Below are 14,950 nucleotides of genomic sequence, written 5' to 3'. Positions count from 1 at the left end.
AGCACCGATGCAGGGCTTGATCCCAGGACCCTGAGATCAATACCTGAGCTGAAGGCAGATACTTAACGACGGAGCCACCCAGGCGCCCCTCTAAGACCATTTTTAATCTGGACCTAGTGTACTTCTCCAGCCTCCGTCGTTTCCGACTGACGTGTTCCCGCACGCGCTTGCTCGCTGCCGGCCACCGTCCAGCTGTTCACGGAGCAGGCACTGCGTGCTGGGGCCCTAGCACTGATGACACACCTAGCTCCCTGTCCTCATCGCTGCTTTCACTACGCAGAACTTTTTTGCCCTTCCTAGATTTTTCTTATGCATTTGCAGCTCCTGTGCTCTCTTCCCGGTATGACTTATTTTTTCTTTTAACTTTTCCGCCAAGAGAATTTTCTTTGATAGTTCTTTTACCCTTTTAATAATATCTTCCCTGTCTCCTGTCAGGTAAAGTTAGACAGGCCTTCCTTAGTGGTCTCTCTTAGCACTTCACTGAAATACTTTTTAAAAAAATATATTTATTCATTTATTTGAGAGAGAGTATGATCATGGAGCCACCCAGGCACCCCCTTAAATACTTTTTATCCTGAAGAGTTTGAATTATTTGTTCATGTATGTGTCTCCCGGCGTATGTTTTTGTGTGTATGGCTGTGCGCACGTCATACACACATACACACACACACACACACACACACACACACACCTTTCCCATTAGATAGTAAGCTCAGTGAGGGCGGAAACTTGCGATGTTTACCTTAAGGCTCCCCCAGCTTAATGCCTGAGCCACTGGGGATGTGTTAGTAAACATTGAATAAGCAAGAGAGGAACGGACTATCAGATGAACCTGTTTTGTACCGGCCCCCATGGGGGCTTGTAGCGATGACTCAGATCTGATCAGCGTTCGAGGACCCAAGCATGGAGTGAGGGAGGTGAGAACAGATGAGTAGGCTGACTGCAGGCCACCTGGTGCTAGGCTCTGCGGGGCGGCACATCGGGAGGCACGAGGACAGTTTACGGGGGAGATTCATCCTCACGAGTCGGGCAGTCTGGTAGGTGATGAGGTGAGAGGACTTTTTTCTTGCTTGTGCCCGCTATTGCGAGGGCTACACACGGCGAAGATCCGGACACCGGCTCTAAGAGCTTGTTAGTCAGGTTGGGCGTGAGAACAGAGATTGGCAGACTGCGGCCCATGGGCCACATCTGGCCTGCTGCCTGTTTCTGTACAGCCCATGAGCTAAGCATGATATTTTACGTTGTTAAAATTCTTTTTATAAAAAGAATATTTTGTGATATGGGACATTCTGTGCAATGCAGATTTGAGCGTCTGTAATTAACATGTTGGTTTCCCTCTGTCTGGGGCGGCATTTGTGCCGCAGCGGCCGAGCTGAGTCCTTGTGACAGAGACCGGCTGGCCCATGACGCCTGACACATTTCCTCTCCCGCCTTTTACAGGAACAGTTGTTGACCCCTGGGTTAGAGGATGGGAAAGATTCAAACAAAGTAGTGAAGGAGGGGAAGACGGGCTCGTTCGAGTTAGGAGAGTGGGACTGTGAATTCTGTAGCTCTGGGGAAGCTTCAGGGCTGAAATGATGATCCCGCTGAACCTGCTGTTTTATAGACTAGGCAGAAGATGAAAAACCTTGTCAAAGTCCACCGGACTCGCAAGGGGCAGTGTACCCTAGAGCGCCTGGAGCAGGGGCTTTGAGGACTGTGGGGGAAGATAAGATTATTGCTGGGGTGGGGCCAGATCATGAATGGCCTTGCCCTTGAAAATGAGAGCTGAGGAGCAAATGAAAAACAGACTTTTCTCTCTCTGAATGTCGTGTTTTCTTTTTTTCTCGTATTTCTAGAAGGCTTTTGAGCCCTACTTTGACATTTTGGAAGTATATTGCACAAAGGCCAAGAATTATGTAAATGGACATTGCACCAAGTATGAGCCCTGGCAGCTCATCGCCTGGAGTGTCCTGTGCACCCTGCTGATAATCTGGGCCTACGATTTTGTCTTCCAGCCAGAGAGTAAGTATACTGCCCCCTCTCCTCTGGAAAGGCACAGTGGAGTCCCACCAGCTTTAGAACTCGTGGCTGATGGATTGGACTCATTTCTTGCCTTCTGGTTTGGTTCTGATTTTTAAAATCTATTTAAATGGGAAGTGGGACATTGTCTTCTGACCATAAAGGTATAGTAGGACTCTACGTAAAGTTATAATAGCTACTGTAGTGTATCTATTACCGGTTTTGTTGATTTTTCTGGATTTGCAGCTCGCATAAAAACTCCTGAGAAATGAGTCATTGTAAGGATCCACAGGTATCTTAGAGCATGACTTGAACCTTTCTCATTTTTAGTTTCTTGCCTAGAACATAATTGTGTACCCTGGAGTTCCCCGAGCAGGCATTTACTGTGTTCATTTTAGGCCATCCTTTCAATACAGATTATGGGAAATTGGAACAGCACTCATGCAGTGACCCTGTGAGTGTTTGCTGTGTGCCAGGCACTGTGCTGGGCTCTGGGGATGTCTACACAAGTCATACAGGGTCCCTGTCCTCTTGGAGTTAAACTTCTGATGTCAGGGGACAGTGCACTATGAACTTCTTGGGTAGTGACTCAGGAGCCAAACTGATGTGGGGATGAGGAGGCCACTTCTCAGGGAGTGCCGAAGAAGGTGAGAAGTCTGTTAGTGATGAGTCTGTAAGCCCTCCGTCCTTCCTAAGTTCCCGTGCACCCTTTCTGCCTGGTTGCCTTTCAGACCTGGTTGCCTCTTCCCTCCTGTGAATTGTTTCCCCCTGCAGCTTGTGCTTCGTGAGTAAAGTGGGAGTGGTGGTGGGTGTTTTGTAACTCTCCTCTGCACCCCTTCCCCACCCTTAGTATAGGCTACCTGAGTTAACTTCCTTGGGATAAAAAACCAATAATATTGAAGAGAATCACTTGTCCTGTCTCATTTGTTTAAAATGTCCATAACTGTTTGCTTCCCTAATAACATCTGTTTGAAGGGGCTCTTTTAACTATACTTTTTCTGCTTTTCTTCTCCCCCCAGGAAGTTAACTGAGAAGCCAGATTCTGTTTTATCTGTTTACCCTGCAGATAGCCACTGAGCCGTCCTAGTAACCGTGCAGTTAACGGCATAGTAAACATTGCACTGAATGAACGTGGAAATGAGACCTGATTGCCGTTTATGTTTTAGTCCCTTCCAGCTGTAAAACCCTGTCTTCAGTTTCTGCTCCTAGTCCTTGCAAGGTTTCCTCATAAACTCTGATGACTCACGCTTCTGCTGCACCTGCTCCGTGGTTTGGAAAGGGACACAACCCGTGTCTTTCTGCTCAGGGAAGCCCACCACCTTGTCCTTCTAGGTGAAGTAACTTATTCCAGAGGACTCTGAGGAGTAGCAATAAATAGACTTTTCTTCCTTTCTTTTTTATTGTGATAAAATACATGTACATAAAATTTACTATTTTATCCGTGTTTAAGTACATTCTCATTGTTGTGCAAGCATCCTACCATCCATCTCTAGAACTTCCTCAGCGTCCCACACTGAAACTCTGTACCCATTGAACGATAACTCCCCATGATCCCCTCCCCCCAGCTCCTGCTGGCCACCATTCTGTGTACTTTTCCTTTTAGTGGTGTGTTTGTTAAAAACAACGTAAGGTTACAGATCTTGACATTTATATTTCTTTGCTGTGATTAGTATTAGCTTTAGGTACTGACTTCCGTTTTTAGTTCCGTAGGCCACGGTGCCTGTGTGCATTTTGCCCACCCGGTAGTAGAAGCACAGCCACCTTCGGCCCTGGTACTTACCTACTGCCTTGTTCCAAGCAGAACATGCTGGCCTCCGCGCATTCCGTGAGGAAATCACCAGTAACGGTGTGTCGTGGTATGCGCCATGGAAATCTTTGTAAGCCCAACTCTGAGCTATTTAAGTCCTTTTTAATATATTTTTTATTACATGTTGATTGCAGAAAATTAGGCAATACCAGTAATCCATGAGACCTAAATGAAAGTCTTGCTACCTAGAGCAAACCACTATTTACGCATATGCATCTTTTTTCTATATCTGAATCCAGTTGAACCAGACATACAAAATGTGGTTTTTGTAGGTCAACATTTTTGAGTATCAGCAGTTTCCTATAGTTTAACACATATACACACAACACACTTTTTATTTTGTAACTTCTAGCTTGAATTTTAGACAACGATCAGAATGTCTTCCCTGTGGAGATTGGAGATAACTTTGATAGCATTGCCATTTTTTCAGTACCTTGCTCATGGAAAGGCATTGTCCTTATCACTGAACCATCGAGTTATTTTCAGCACGTTGCCCCAGAGGAGTCTTAAAGTCCGGACTAGTGATAAATTTTGCTGATCTTCAACTCTGAATACACTTCTAAGAGGAAAGGATAATTCTGGAACACAGGATGGACACTGGGGCGGATAAGACCTGGAAGCGGCAGGAGGAGGGGGCTGGGAGCATGGGCAGGGGTCAGCAGTTCTCGGCCGTGTTATCTCGTCCCTCATTCTGCTCTGCGATATCGGCGCATATCGTTACTCCTTGATGTTGATTTAACTGTGGGATTGTCCATAGTTCATGAACAAGTCGGAGTTATGTGGTGGGAGGAGGAGATGTACTCTGCCAGTTTCTAGCTGTGGCACCTTGAGCAACACCCTTGAGCTCTCTTAGCCTGTTTCCTCATAGTAAAATGGGCCTAAGTGTCACCCGCCTTACTTACTCATAGGGTAATGTGAGTATCGAGAGGCATCGTTTGTATGAAAGGAATTTGTCAGCTGTAAAGAGCCACGCATTGGTGTCCTCACACTGCATTTCCTGTTTTATTAACCTGAAACACTACAATAAACACTATAATTATGTTTCTTTCTGTACTTCTGGGGACTTTTACTTTTGAGATCGTCTTTTTAAGTCATGACCACATGATCTTTTCATCTCTAATTTCTCCGTCTCTGATCTTGTATTCTCTTCTTTTCACCTGTCCTGTTTAATCTCACAGCTGGCACATACTCAGTCTATTCTGTCCTCCTCCACCTAGCCACATGACTGTACTTCTGGGCAAGTGACTCTATTTACTGAGTTTGCGACCTCTTTCTGCCTCATTAGTTAATTACTTCATCTATTAAATAAGGCAGTTCTGAATCTTTACAGCTTTTACATTGTTAGAAATGGTCAGATAACAAGCACCTTAAATATCCAACACTAAGTTATACGCATTTGGTGGCCTATTGTAATATTTAAATAACTCTCTTTAGGGAGAATCTTTAATGTAGAAAATGCTGTGACAAGACGACACAGCGTTGTATATACTGTAAGATTGCAGCTGTGTGTTTCAGTGTGTAGAACATAGGACTGAAAGGAAATACTCCAAAATTTAAACAAAAAAGTAACCACAGACAAGTGATTCCAGTCCCTCTGTCGTCTTATTCAGTCTGGGTCTCAGTTCCCTGGTTTTGTCCCAGCCATTACGGAGTGTTGACTCTGGCGCCAGGCACTGTGGGCCAGGTGGAAAGGCAGGGTTGCAGCCCCAGCAAAACCAGCTGGTAAAGGTGCAAGGCATCCTGTAACGAGTACTAACGAGGCGCGGTCTGTGCTTGTTGGAGAGTGCTCCACTGGCCAGGGACGTCGGAACGTCTCCATCTCCTAGAAGTGTAGTAAGGTATTTATGTCCTGCTTGCACAGAAGTGAGGTCTAGATTCCTTATAGACTCATTTGGGATAACTGAGAATTTCTGTTCTGTATGTGAAGCAGCATAGAGTCCTCAGGGTCTAGGGCTAAGAAAATTAAGACTCCAGTCAAATCCCTGCTCCGTCGCCGATGTGATCTGTGGCCTTCAGCAGGTTATTAATGCTTGATCCTTAGTTGCCTTTGGATGGTAGGTGGTGCCTTCTGTATTGAATGTGAATTCATTAAAAGTTATGATGGTCTATTTGGATGCCATGTATTTATAATTATTGCAGTGGATAGGATCAGAATTCCATATTCGTCCTGTGCACTGCCTGACAGAAGGGAGTCTGATTGGTGTCCATGAGACTGAAGGCCTTTTGAAGTCCAAAAAATGTTGAAGTATTGTCAGGGTGTGTGTTGAATGAGAGGCTAGAGCATAGATCCTGAAGAAAAGCATGGCTTGGTCATTTGTTTTCGGGGAGGGAAGAGAGGTGTTGGGCATCTGAAACCTTGGGAGGTCAACAGCTCTGAAATACATACGTCATTTGACCCAGCATTCTGCTTCCGGGAATTCATGCTGCAGGCACGCACTCAGGTGTGCGGTACGCGCTGCAAGGTTATCGCTTCACTGTTGTTGGTAATAGGAAATACTAGAAATAACCCAAGTGCCCATCAGGAAGGGGCAGGTTAAATTAGTTATGATACATCCGTATCATGGACTACTTTAGAGCTATAAAGATGAATGAAGGGGCACCGGGATGGCTCAGTCGGTTAAACATCTGCCTTCCGGTCAGGTCATGATCTCGGGGCCCTGGGATCAAGCCCTGTGTCGGGGAGCCTGCTTCTCCCTCTCCCTCTGTCCTTCCCCCATCTTGTGCTCTGTCTCTCAAATAAATAAAATCTTAAAAAAAAAAAGGATGAATGAGGAAGCACTAAGCTTTAAGAGAATATGCCCAAGTAGAAAATCAAGGTCTTACATAGTGCTAGAGTATGCTACCTTTTGTTTAAAAGGTGGGACAAATAAGATTTTTTCTTTACTGTTGCTTGTATAAGCATAAAGAAACTCTAGATAGCTGTTCTAGAAGTGAATGGTAGTAGTGTTGACCTGAGGGTAGGATGAAAGTCTGGGGAATAGATGAGAGAGAAACTTTTAGCTCTGTGTGTGTTTATTAATTAAAAAAAAATTTTAAAAAGATTTTGTTTATTTAGGGGCGCCTGGGTGGCACAGCGGTTAAGCGTCTGCCTTCAGCTCAGGGCGTGATCCCGGCGTTATGGGATCGAGCCCCACGTCAGGCTCCTCCGCTATGAGCCTGCTTCTTCCTCTCCCACTCCCCCTGCTTGTGTTCCCTCTCTCGCTGGCTGTCTCTATCTCTGTCAAATAAATAAATAAAATCTTAAAAAAAAAAAAAAAGATTTTGTTTATTTATTTGAGAAAGAGAGAAAAAGAGAGAGAGTGCATGTGAGCTGGGGGAGAAGCAGAGGAGGAGGGAAAGAGAATCTGAAGCAGATTCCATGCTGAGTGTGGAGCCCGATGTGGGGCTCAATCCCAGGACCCTGAGATCATGACCTGAGCAGAAACTGGGCATCGGACACTTAACTGACTGAGCTACCCAGGCCCCCCAATTTGTTAAAATTCTTGAACCATGTAAATATGTTACTTACTTGGCAATTTAAATTTCAAGGTTTTTTAAAACAGAAAGAGACTACCTTTGCGATCAGAAGGCAGGTGAGGTTGCAGAAGGCACATTGAGTAGTTCATACATTATCCATGGGAATTTATTTGGATAACAGAACCCTTTGTTTCTTTTAGGTTTATGGTCAAGGTTTAAAAAGAGATGTTTTAAGCTCATCAGGAAGATGCCTATTATTGGTCGCAAGGTAAGTGGAATCCGTGTAGATCTTCCTCCCCTCCCGCCACCCCTGTGGTCATGACCTCTTTCTGTTTACTGAACCTAGTGCGAATTCCCAAGGGCAAGGGGTGATTTTTGTCCCCCCCCCCCCAAGGAACTTTGGACAGTGTTTGAGGACACCTTTGGTTGTCACACCTGGAGGGGGGTGCTGTTGGCACTTAGTAGATCGCGGCCAGGGGTGCTGCCAAACATCTTGCAGGGCCCAGCGGAGAATTACCTGGCACAAGATGTCGGAAGTGCCAAGATTAAGACACCTGACTTAACCTAAGAAACCGTTCTCCAGCTTGTTTGACCAGAGGAGACAAGCGATGTCTGTTAAGGCAGAATTTGAAATTAGAAAAGCTGACCGAAGGGGCATGATGCTTTAGAGCAATAGTTGGCTGCACTGACTGAGATACGTGTCTGGGGGTCGGGTGCTTCCCGGGTTAGGTCAGGGTTGACAGACTTTCTCCGTGAAGGGCCAGACAGGAAACATTCTAGGTTTTGCAGGCCATACCATGTCTGTCAGAACCGTTCACGTCTGCCCCTGGAGCGGGAGAGCAGCACAGGGCGATAGGCAGGTAAGGAGTTGCACCTGGCTGTGTTCCACTGACATTTTCTTTACAGAATGGCCAGGGGCTGGATCTCGGCTGTAGTTTGCGGATCCCAGGTTTAGAACTTAGAGAGCACTGTTCTCTTGCTCTTTGTACCTGTATGCAGCATAGTCTGTTCCCTTCACTGTGTCCTCTGTCCCCTCACCCACACTGAGGATAAGACAGTCACCTCTGTACCCTTCCCAGCAGCTCTTTATCACAGAAGAAGATAAACAGGGCAGGCCCCATGCAAGCTGTCAGGAAGGCACACGGGCCCTGATGTCTGCGTCTCCCCCCGTGCCCTGCCTGCCCCTCAGCTTTCCTTCAAGCTTTCTTTCCCTTTTGGCTTTCAGTTCCCTTTCCCTTTTCCCATGTCCTGGCCAGACCAGAAGAGATGTCAGTCATCTTTAGCCTTTGACCCAAATCCATTCAGACCCCTGTGCTAACGAACTCTCCCATAACTGTGTATTTATTTTCAGGTCATTTCCTGTAGGGAAGCGGAAGTGGTTATTGGGGTAGAAAAGGGGAATGGGAGTAGATAGGCTTTTATTTGACCCTAAATCATCTTAAGCTCTACAATGAAATCTTGAGTCGTTCTAGAGTTAAGGGGGAGGGGGAGGGCAGCTGTAGAGGGTGGACTGGATGCTATTCAAAGGATGCTAGCATTTTCCCCTTTTCATTCCCTGCATGTTTCTACTCTTTTTCTTCACACGTTTCTCCTTCAGTTTCAGATTTTGGGACAAATAAATGCTACGGTTCCAGAACCCATTCTTAAATTTATAAAATAACAGAATTGGAAGGCACTTAGAAACTATGTAATCACCTGTCGTTTTTTAGAAGCAGATTTTGAGGCTCAGAGACGAGAGGTCTTTGTTCCCAGCGAGTGTGTGTGTGTCCCCCTGTCTCCTTCATTCCCTTGCATTCGCGTACTCAGCACGCGGTTCGTGGGCCTGTTCTCTGCATTGGGTACCGCTGTGGGTGCTGGGGACTGAGTCCCTGCTCTGTGCAGCTTACGTTTTCCTGGGAACGATAGAAAATAGATACATGAACAAATACATAAGAATTTCACTTTGAAAAAAAGGCTGTGAGGAAATTAAACTGTGATACAGGCTCTGAGGCAGGCACGGGGTGGGGGAAGGGCTTGCTGTGCTTTCTGATGCGGCTCCCCATCGGTTTGTGTCCCTTCTGTTTTACTACAGCAGCAGTCTGGCTCGGAAGCTCAGCTTCCATGCTTGCTCCCCGTTGCATGCTCGCCGTTTAGGCAGCATCGTCCATGTACAACTTTAAAAACCCTTTCATGCCCATCACCTGCCGCCCTACTGCCCTGGGGCGCGGCCTCCGCCGCCTGCCGGTGCCTGCCTGCTAGACTGGCCGGCGTGGTTCGCAGGCGAGGCTTTCCCTGCGGTTCGCTGGGGGCCGAGTCTCCGAGGGTCCTCTCGTGTTCTAATCCTCTACAGTTAGAGATGGGACAGTCGAACCATTTGGGGTCAGATCTTGGGCTTCAGACTTTCACAAACGGGTCACTGAAACCGTCTCTGTGTAACACACACAAATTGTGACCTGTAGCCACTCTTCCAAGCCTTCCCCCCCCCCAACAGTCCCTTAGCACAAGTAGCAGCCCCTGCTAGGTTTCATTGTGTTTTTAAACTCTGCTCTGTTCCCCCCAGCACTTTCCACTACCTGACTTTCATTTTCTGTGTCTGCTGCTACAAGGAACCGTCGTGAGAACAGAAGTGGTTCTCACTCGTACTGCCTCGTGTGTTCTGTTCATCGTGTCTCCCTGGCCCGCGGGGGTAGTTCAGCAGCTAGGGAGGGAAAGCACGTGGCCCAGACTATAGTGGTGAGGATGAGGACCAAGGAGAAACAGCCATAGTTGATAAACTGTAGCAGAAATGACCGTTGCTCCCCTTAGCACTTACGAGTCGGAGTACAGGTGTCCGACAGCCCAAGGAGATCGAATGCGGTCTCCCCGGCCCCCCCGGGGTGTCTCGCACGCATGTGGGGAGTTTTGGGGGTGCTCTGTGCATGTCTGGTGACGGAGCTCATCACCTGCACGAGCGCCAGAATCCCTTCTGCGGCTTGGCCTATTTTCTGGCTACCGTTCATGACTCCACCTTTGTTTCTTTACCACACACTGGCTGCTGCCAGGACGCAGATAACATCCAAATACCGCGCTCGGAGAGGTGCTGACACTGGCGTGTGCAAACCTAGTAAAGCAGGGGTGATGTCGGCCTGGCAGAAGAAAGGGGCGGCGGTGGGGATTGAATGCATCTTTGACTTTCAGAGAGAAAGTTGACTTTTCAGACTTTGAAGAGCCTATCGCACATGCCAGAAAATAGCTGGGCAGCTGGAACGTCCCCATCTCTGTTTTAAAGAAAAAGACCGTCCCCGTTCTGTAGCACTGGTGTGGCGCCCAGCCCTGAGCGGTGGACTAGGAGTCATAACTGGTTCTTCTGCTCCCTGGCCTGTGTTCTTCCATCTCCTTGTTAACTTTGTCTTTCTTACATTTGGAGATCCAAGATAAGGTGAACAAGACCAAGGATGATATAAGCAAGAACATGTCATTCCTGAAAGTGGACAAGGAGTATGTGAAGGCTCTGCCCTCTCAAGGTCTGAGCGCATCGGCAGTTCTGGAGAAGCTCAAGGAATACAGCTCTATGGGTATGATTCTCGGCGAACGCAAGTGCTTGCTTTCCTAGCGTGGCCGGTTTGGTCATTGTTTCATGTCGATAGGTTAACAGCGCTTCATTGCTGGAACTTACATGTTCATCCTGTCTCAGAGGCTGAATTTCTTGTTATAAAAATTATATTTAAATTCATCCTTCATCCATAAAGCAAACAAATCTCAGAGACGGTGGAACTGGAACTTGGTCCCGTTTCCTTTTGTAAGCCTGAGTAAAACCGATACGTTTGTTTCTTAAAAAGAGAATATATGTAATAAAAATGAACTACAGATTCATTACAGAAATTGTGAAATCTGCACAAAGGCACAAAAGAAAATCCCATCATCACAAGATAAACACAGGTTATGTAGACATACGTAAGTCAGAATCCTAATAGTGTTGTTGTGTAATAAACACACACATATACGTACGTATATATGCATGAGCACATAAGGGAAGGATAAATACACCAAGTAGCTTAATGTTTAGGAGTGTAGCCCTGGCTGGCTCAGTCGGAGGAGCACGTGACTCTTGATCTCAGGGTTGTGAATTTAAGCCCCACGTTGGGTATGGAGATTACTTAAAAATAAAAAAATCTTTAAAAAAGAGTGTAACTCGTGGAATCAGTCTGCATTCACATCCTGGTTGGGCCACTTAAAGTGTGACCTTGCGTGAATTACTTCACCTATGTCTTGGTCTCTTTCTATGGTGGGGATAATACAACTTACTTGAAAAGATGATTACCGAGATTAAATAAGATCATACCTATAAATGTATAATACCTGGCATATAGTAAGTGCTCAATAAATGTTGACTATTTTTTTTTAAAGGTTTTATTTATTTGAGAAAGAGAGTGAGAGATAGAGCACTAGCAAGGGGGAGAGGGAGAAGCAGGCTCCCCACTGAGCAGGGAGCCTGATGTGGGGCTCCATCCCAGGACCCTGGGATCATGACCTGAGCCGAAGGCAGACGCTTAATTGGCTGAGCCACCGGGCGCCCCATAAATGTTGAGTATTAACACAAACACAGGTTTGTTATAGATTAAGATCCTATTGCAAATACTTTTAGAAAATAGGCTTTTTAGTTTGTTTTAATTTTAGATTTATAGAGAATTATACAGATTCATACATAGAGATTTCCCATACACCCCTTAACTGGCTTCTCCTGATGTTAACATCTAAAGTGACCATGATACATTTGTCGAAACAGCAGTTGACTAAACTGCAAATTCTATTCCTATTTCACCAGTTTTTCCACTAGTATCCTTTTTTCTGTTCTAGGCTCCAATCCAGGATACCACATTGCATTTCAACAAATACACTTAAAAATTTCTAATTGACGTATGTCGAGATTTTGACATTGGATGGTACAAAATTAGCTGCAGTCCAGGATTTATAGATGATATAAAGCAGGGATCAGCCCTCTGAGACCTGGATGTTAAAGATACCTATGATTGCGAGGGCACATTGCTGCCGCCATATTGCCTTCCCTTCCTTTTCGAAGTCATTGTCAATAGCACCAGTAAAATAACAGGAAATGATACCATATATTCTATTTTTGAAAGGCTGGTGGCCCCTGGTCTGAAGACATGCATGGTACAGTCCAGTGTCCTCTAAGGAAAGAGGGAAAGTCCTACTGGAATCAAGCCAGAGCTTGGCAGATTGCCTGAGGATGAGGGGTCGGTCTGCAGGTTCGCTACTCAATCTTCTGCTCTCTTGTTGGAGCTGAAGATCTTGGCTTTGTGGAGCCATGGCAACAGTTTTCAGTTAGTGTGTCTCTGTAGTAGCTTTGTCACTGCCCACTCTCAGTGGGGCCCAGCCATGTTGTACCTGAGATACCCACATCACCAGATTCGTTGATACAGTGTAGACCATCTTTGGAGAAGCACCTCAGACAGGAAGTGGAATTGTGGGTGGGTTTTGGGCCTGTGTGAGGGCGGGGCCGCTGAGACCAAGGTGCTGATGGAATATGCATCACTGTAGTTTGGTCAGGGATTCAGTTCCCTGGCTCCAGCCCTGACGATAGTGTGCTGAAGTTTCACACTTTGCCTTGCTCTTCCCTGCCAGCTCTGCTCATAACAGTTCTCACACTTCCTTTGACTGGATAGGAAGGGGAGAAAAAGTCAAGATAGCCATACAGAAACCACAAAATGAGCATAGATAAAGGAACAATTTTCTACTGGTAGAAGGCAGCTGGGGGCAAGGACGTCATTGTTGGACTCTGTTATACCTGGATGCTGTTAATATCTTTTTCACACTATTGTTCATAATAGTGGAAGATCTTTCATCTTTGTTTTGCTATGCTAGGTCTTTATTGGAATTCTTTTTCTTGATTTAATATAGAAGAACACCTCCGGGTTTCCGCTCAAAAGTTTTTTTTGTCTCTTGTACCCAGAGGTATTTCTTTGTATTTGGGGGACGTTCCTGCTTACTGACCCAGTGGTCTTAACTTTCTCCGCAGACGTCTTCTGGCAGGAAGGGAAGGCCTCCGGAGCGGTATACAGCGGGGCAGAGGAGCTCACCGAACTCCTCGTGAAGGTGAATGCCAGCACCCAGGGGAGTGTGGGCGGTCTGTGCCCTTCGTCCTACCTCAGTTTGTCTGCTTGCTTTTGTAATTCAAAAAATAAAAAAATTACTTAAGGAAAGTTTATTGTTAAAAATAAGTTCAGAAAGTTTCTCTTTACTCACACATAGGTGACTATGGGTAACATCGTCAGAGACATCTTCCGTCCGTAAAAAAGTACAATATTACTTATGTTTCCAGGCTTTGTAGGTGCCCCATGTGGAGGGCAGATTGCTAGGGAAGGTAGTCAGTTCCCCATTATTTGAGGATGTTAAGGACAAGACATGCTTTGTTCGATGAGAGGAGAGGAGGAACAGACACTTGGGTCATCATTTCCTGTACCACCCGAGATCAAACGATCTGAGAATGAGCAGTAGGCTCACTTACAATTGAAATAATTCTCCTTTTTTGTTGACTTTAGAGTTGCCTATAGCTTCTTCCTTTCCTGATCAAATTCATTTCCTAAACCCCACTTCGTCATATAAAATTGGCATTGGACCTAACAGTCTCTAAGGTCTTTGTGTTTGATTACGATAACTATGAAACTGCTTCTGCCTTACTAAATACTATAGGTTTGGCTCAGCTATATCTTGACATAATGCTCTGATCTTACTTCTCGGCTTAAAAATCTTTCAGTGGCTTCCCACTATCTACGGGGTAAAACCCCAGCTGCTTACGTAGCAGAAAATGCAAGCCCCATCGTGAGCCAGCTCCCACCTGTGTGTTTCAACCACCTCTGTTACTTTCCCACGTAAACACGAACTTCCGCCTTCCCTCTTCACTGAGTGTACCTTGCTCTTATCATGTTTCCCTCCCCTCCTTCATTCCACCTGTTCTAAATGACGAACTCCCATTGATCTCTCAAGATTCTGCTGGTACAGACACTCAGACCCCTTGGGCTGTTTGTTACTCCCTCCTCAGGTCTCCTTCCATCCCTCGCACAGCTCTGGTATGGTACTCAGAACAATGGCTGCCTTGTGCCGCGGGCTCTCCTAAGGGCTTTGCGTGCCTTCTGTTATTTACTTAGTGCCAGAACCCTGTCAGGTAGGTACCATGATTATGCCCTTGAGCACACGAGGAAACTGAACCTCAGGTTTTTTGGACCTAAGATGACACAGCTAGAAGTAATAGGCAAAGCTAAGGTTGCAAGCTGGGTCTGTTTGGTGTTTTAGTATGTGATTTTAACTGCATTTCTACTTCCTCTCTCACCACACTGTAGAATAATTTATTTGCATGTCTGTGTCCATTGTATTTTGATTTTCTTTAGAGGGGAACACATATCTTATCATTTTTCCAGTTTCTAGTATTGTGCCTGATGCCTAGAAACTTTTGTCTAGTGCATGGTTCTTTGTCCCATACAGCGTACCCATCCTACTTCATATCTGCGTGCATTTCTTTGCAGGCTTATGGAGATTTTGCATGGAGCAACCCACTGCATCCAGATATCTTCCCGGGACTGCGAAAGATCGAGGCGGAGATTGTGAGGATAGCTTGTTCCCTGTTCAATGGGGGGCCGGATTCCTGTGGATGTGTAAGTATATACAGGTGGCCTCCAATAATCTTATTTTTTCTAGCTTAAAATAGAGTTT

The 14,950-nt window shown here is 45.8% G+C and overlaps 1 protein-coding gene across 1 annotated transcript in view; it reads left to right on the top strand.

The window, feature by feature from the left end:
• SGPL1 (sphingosine-1-phosphate lyase 1) overlaps window positions 1-14,950 on the top strand; it is a 52,468-nt gene that overhangs the window by 19,368 nt on the left and 18,150 nt on the right. Inside the window, exons 3-7 of the mRNA XM_040623984.1 lie at window positions 1,839-2,004; window positions 7,465-7,532; window positions 10,650-10,797; window positions 13,260-13,336; window positions 14,764-14,892. Coding sequence (XP_040479918.1) covers window positions 1,839-2,004; window positions 7,465-7,532; window positions 10,650-10,797; window positions 13,260-13,336; window positions 14,764-14,892 — 588 coding nt within the window. The remainder of the gene's footprint in view (window positions 1-1,838; window positions 2,005-7,464; window positions 7,533-10,649; window positions 10,798-13,259; window positions 13,337-14,763; window positions 14,893-14,950) is intronic.

This window comes from Ursus maritimus, unplaced genomic scaffold (assembly GCF_017311325.1).
Source record: "Ursus maritimus isolate PB19 unplaced genomic scaffold, ASM1731132v1 scaffold_7, whole genome shotgun sequence".
Taxonomy (NCBI): domain Eukaryota; kingdom Metazoa; phylum Chordata; class Mammalia; order Carnivora; family Ursidae; genus Ursus; species Ursus maritimus.
This window is presented reverse-complemented; position numbering and strand designations above follow the sequence as displayed.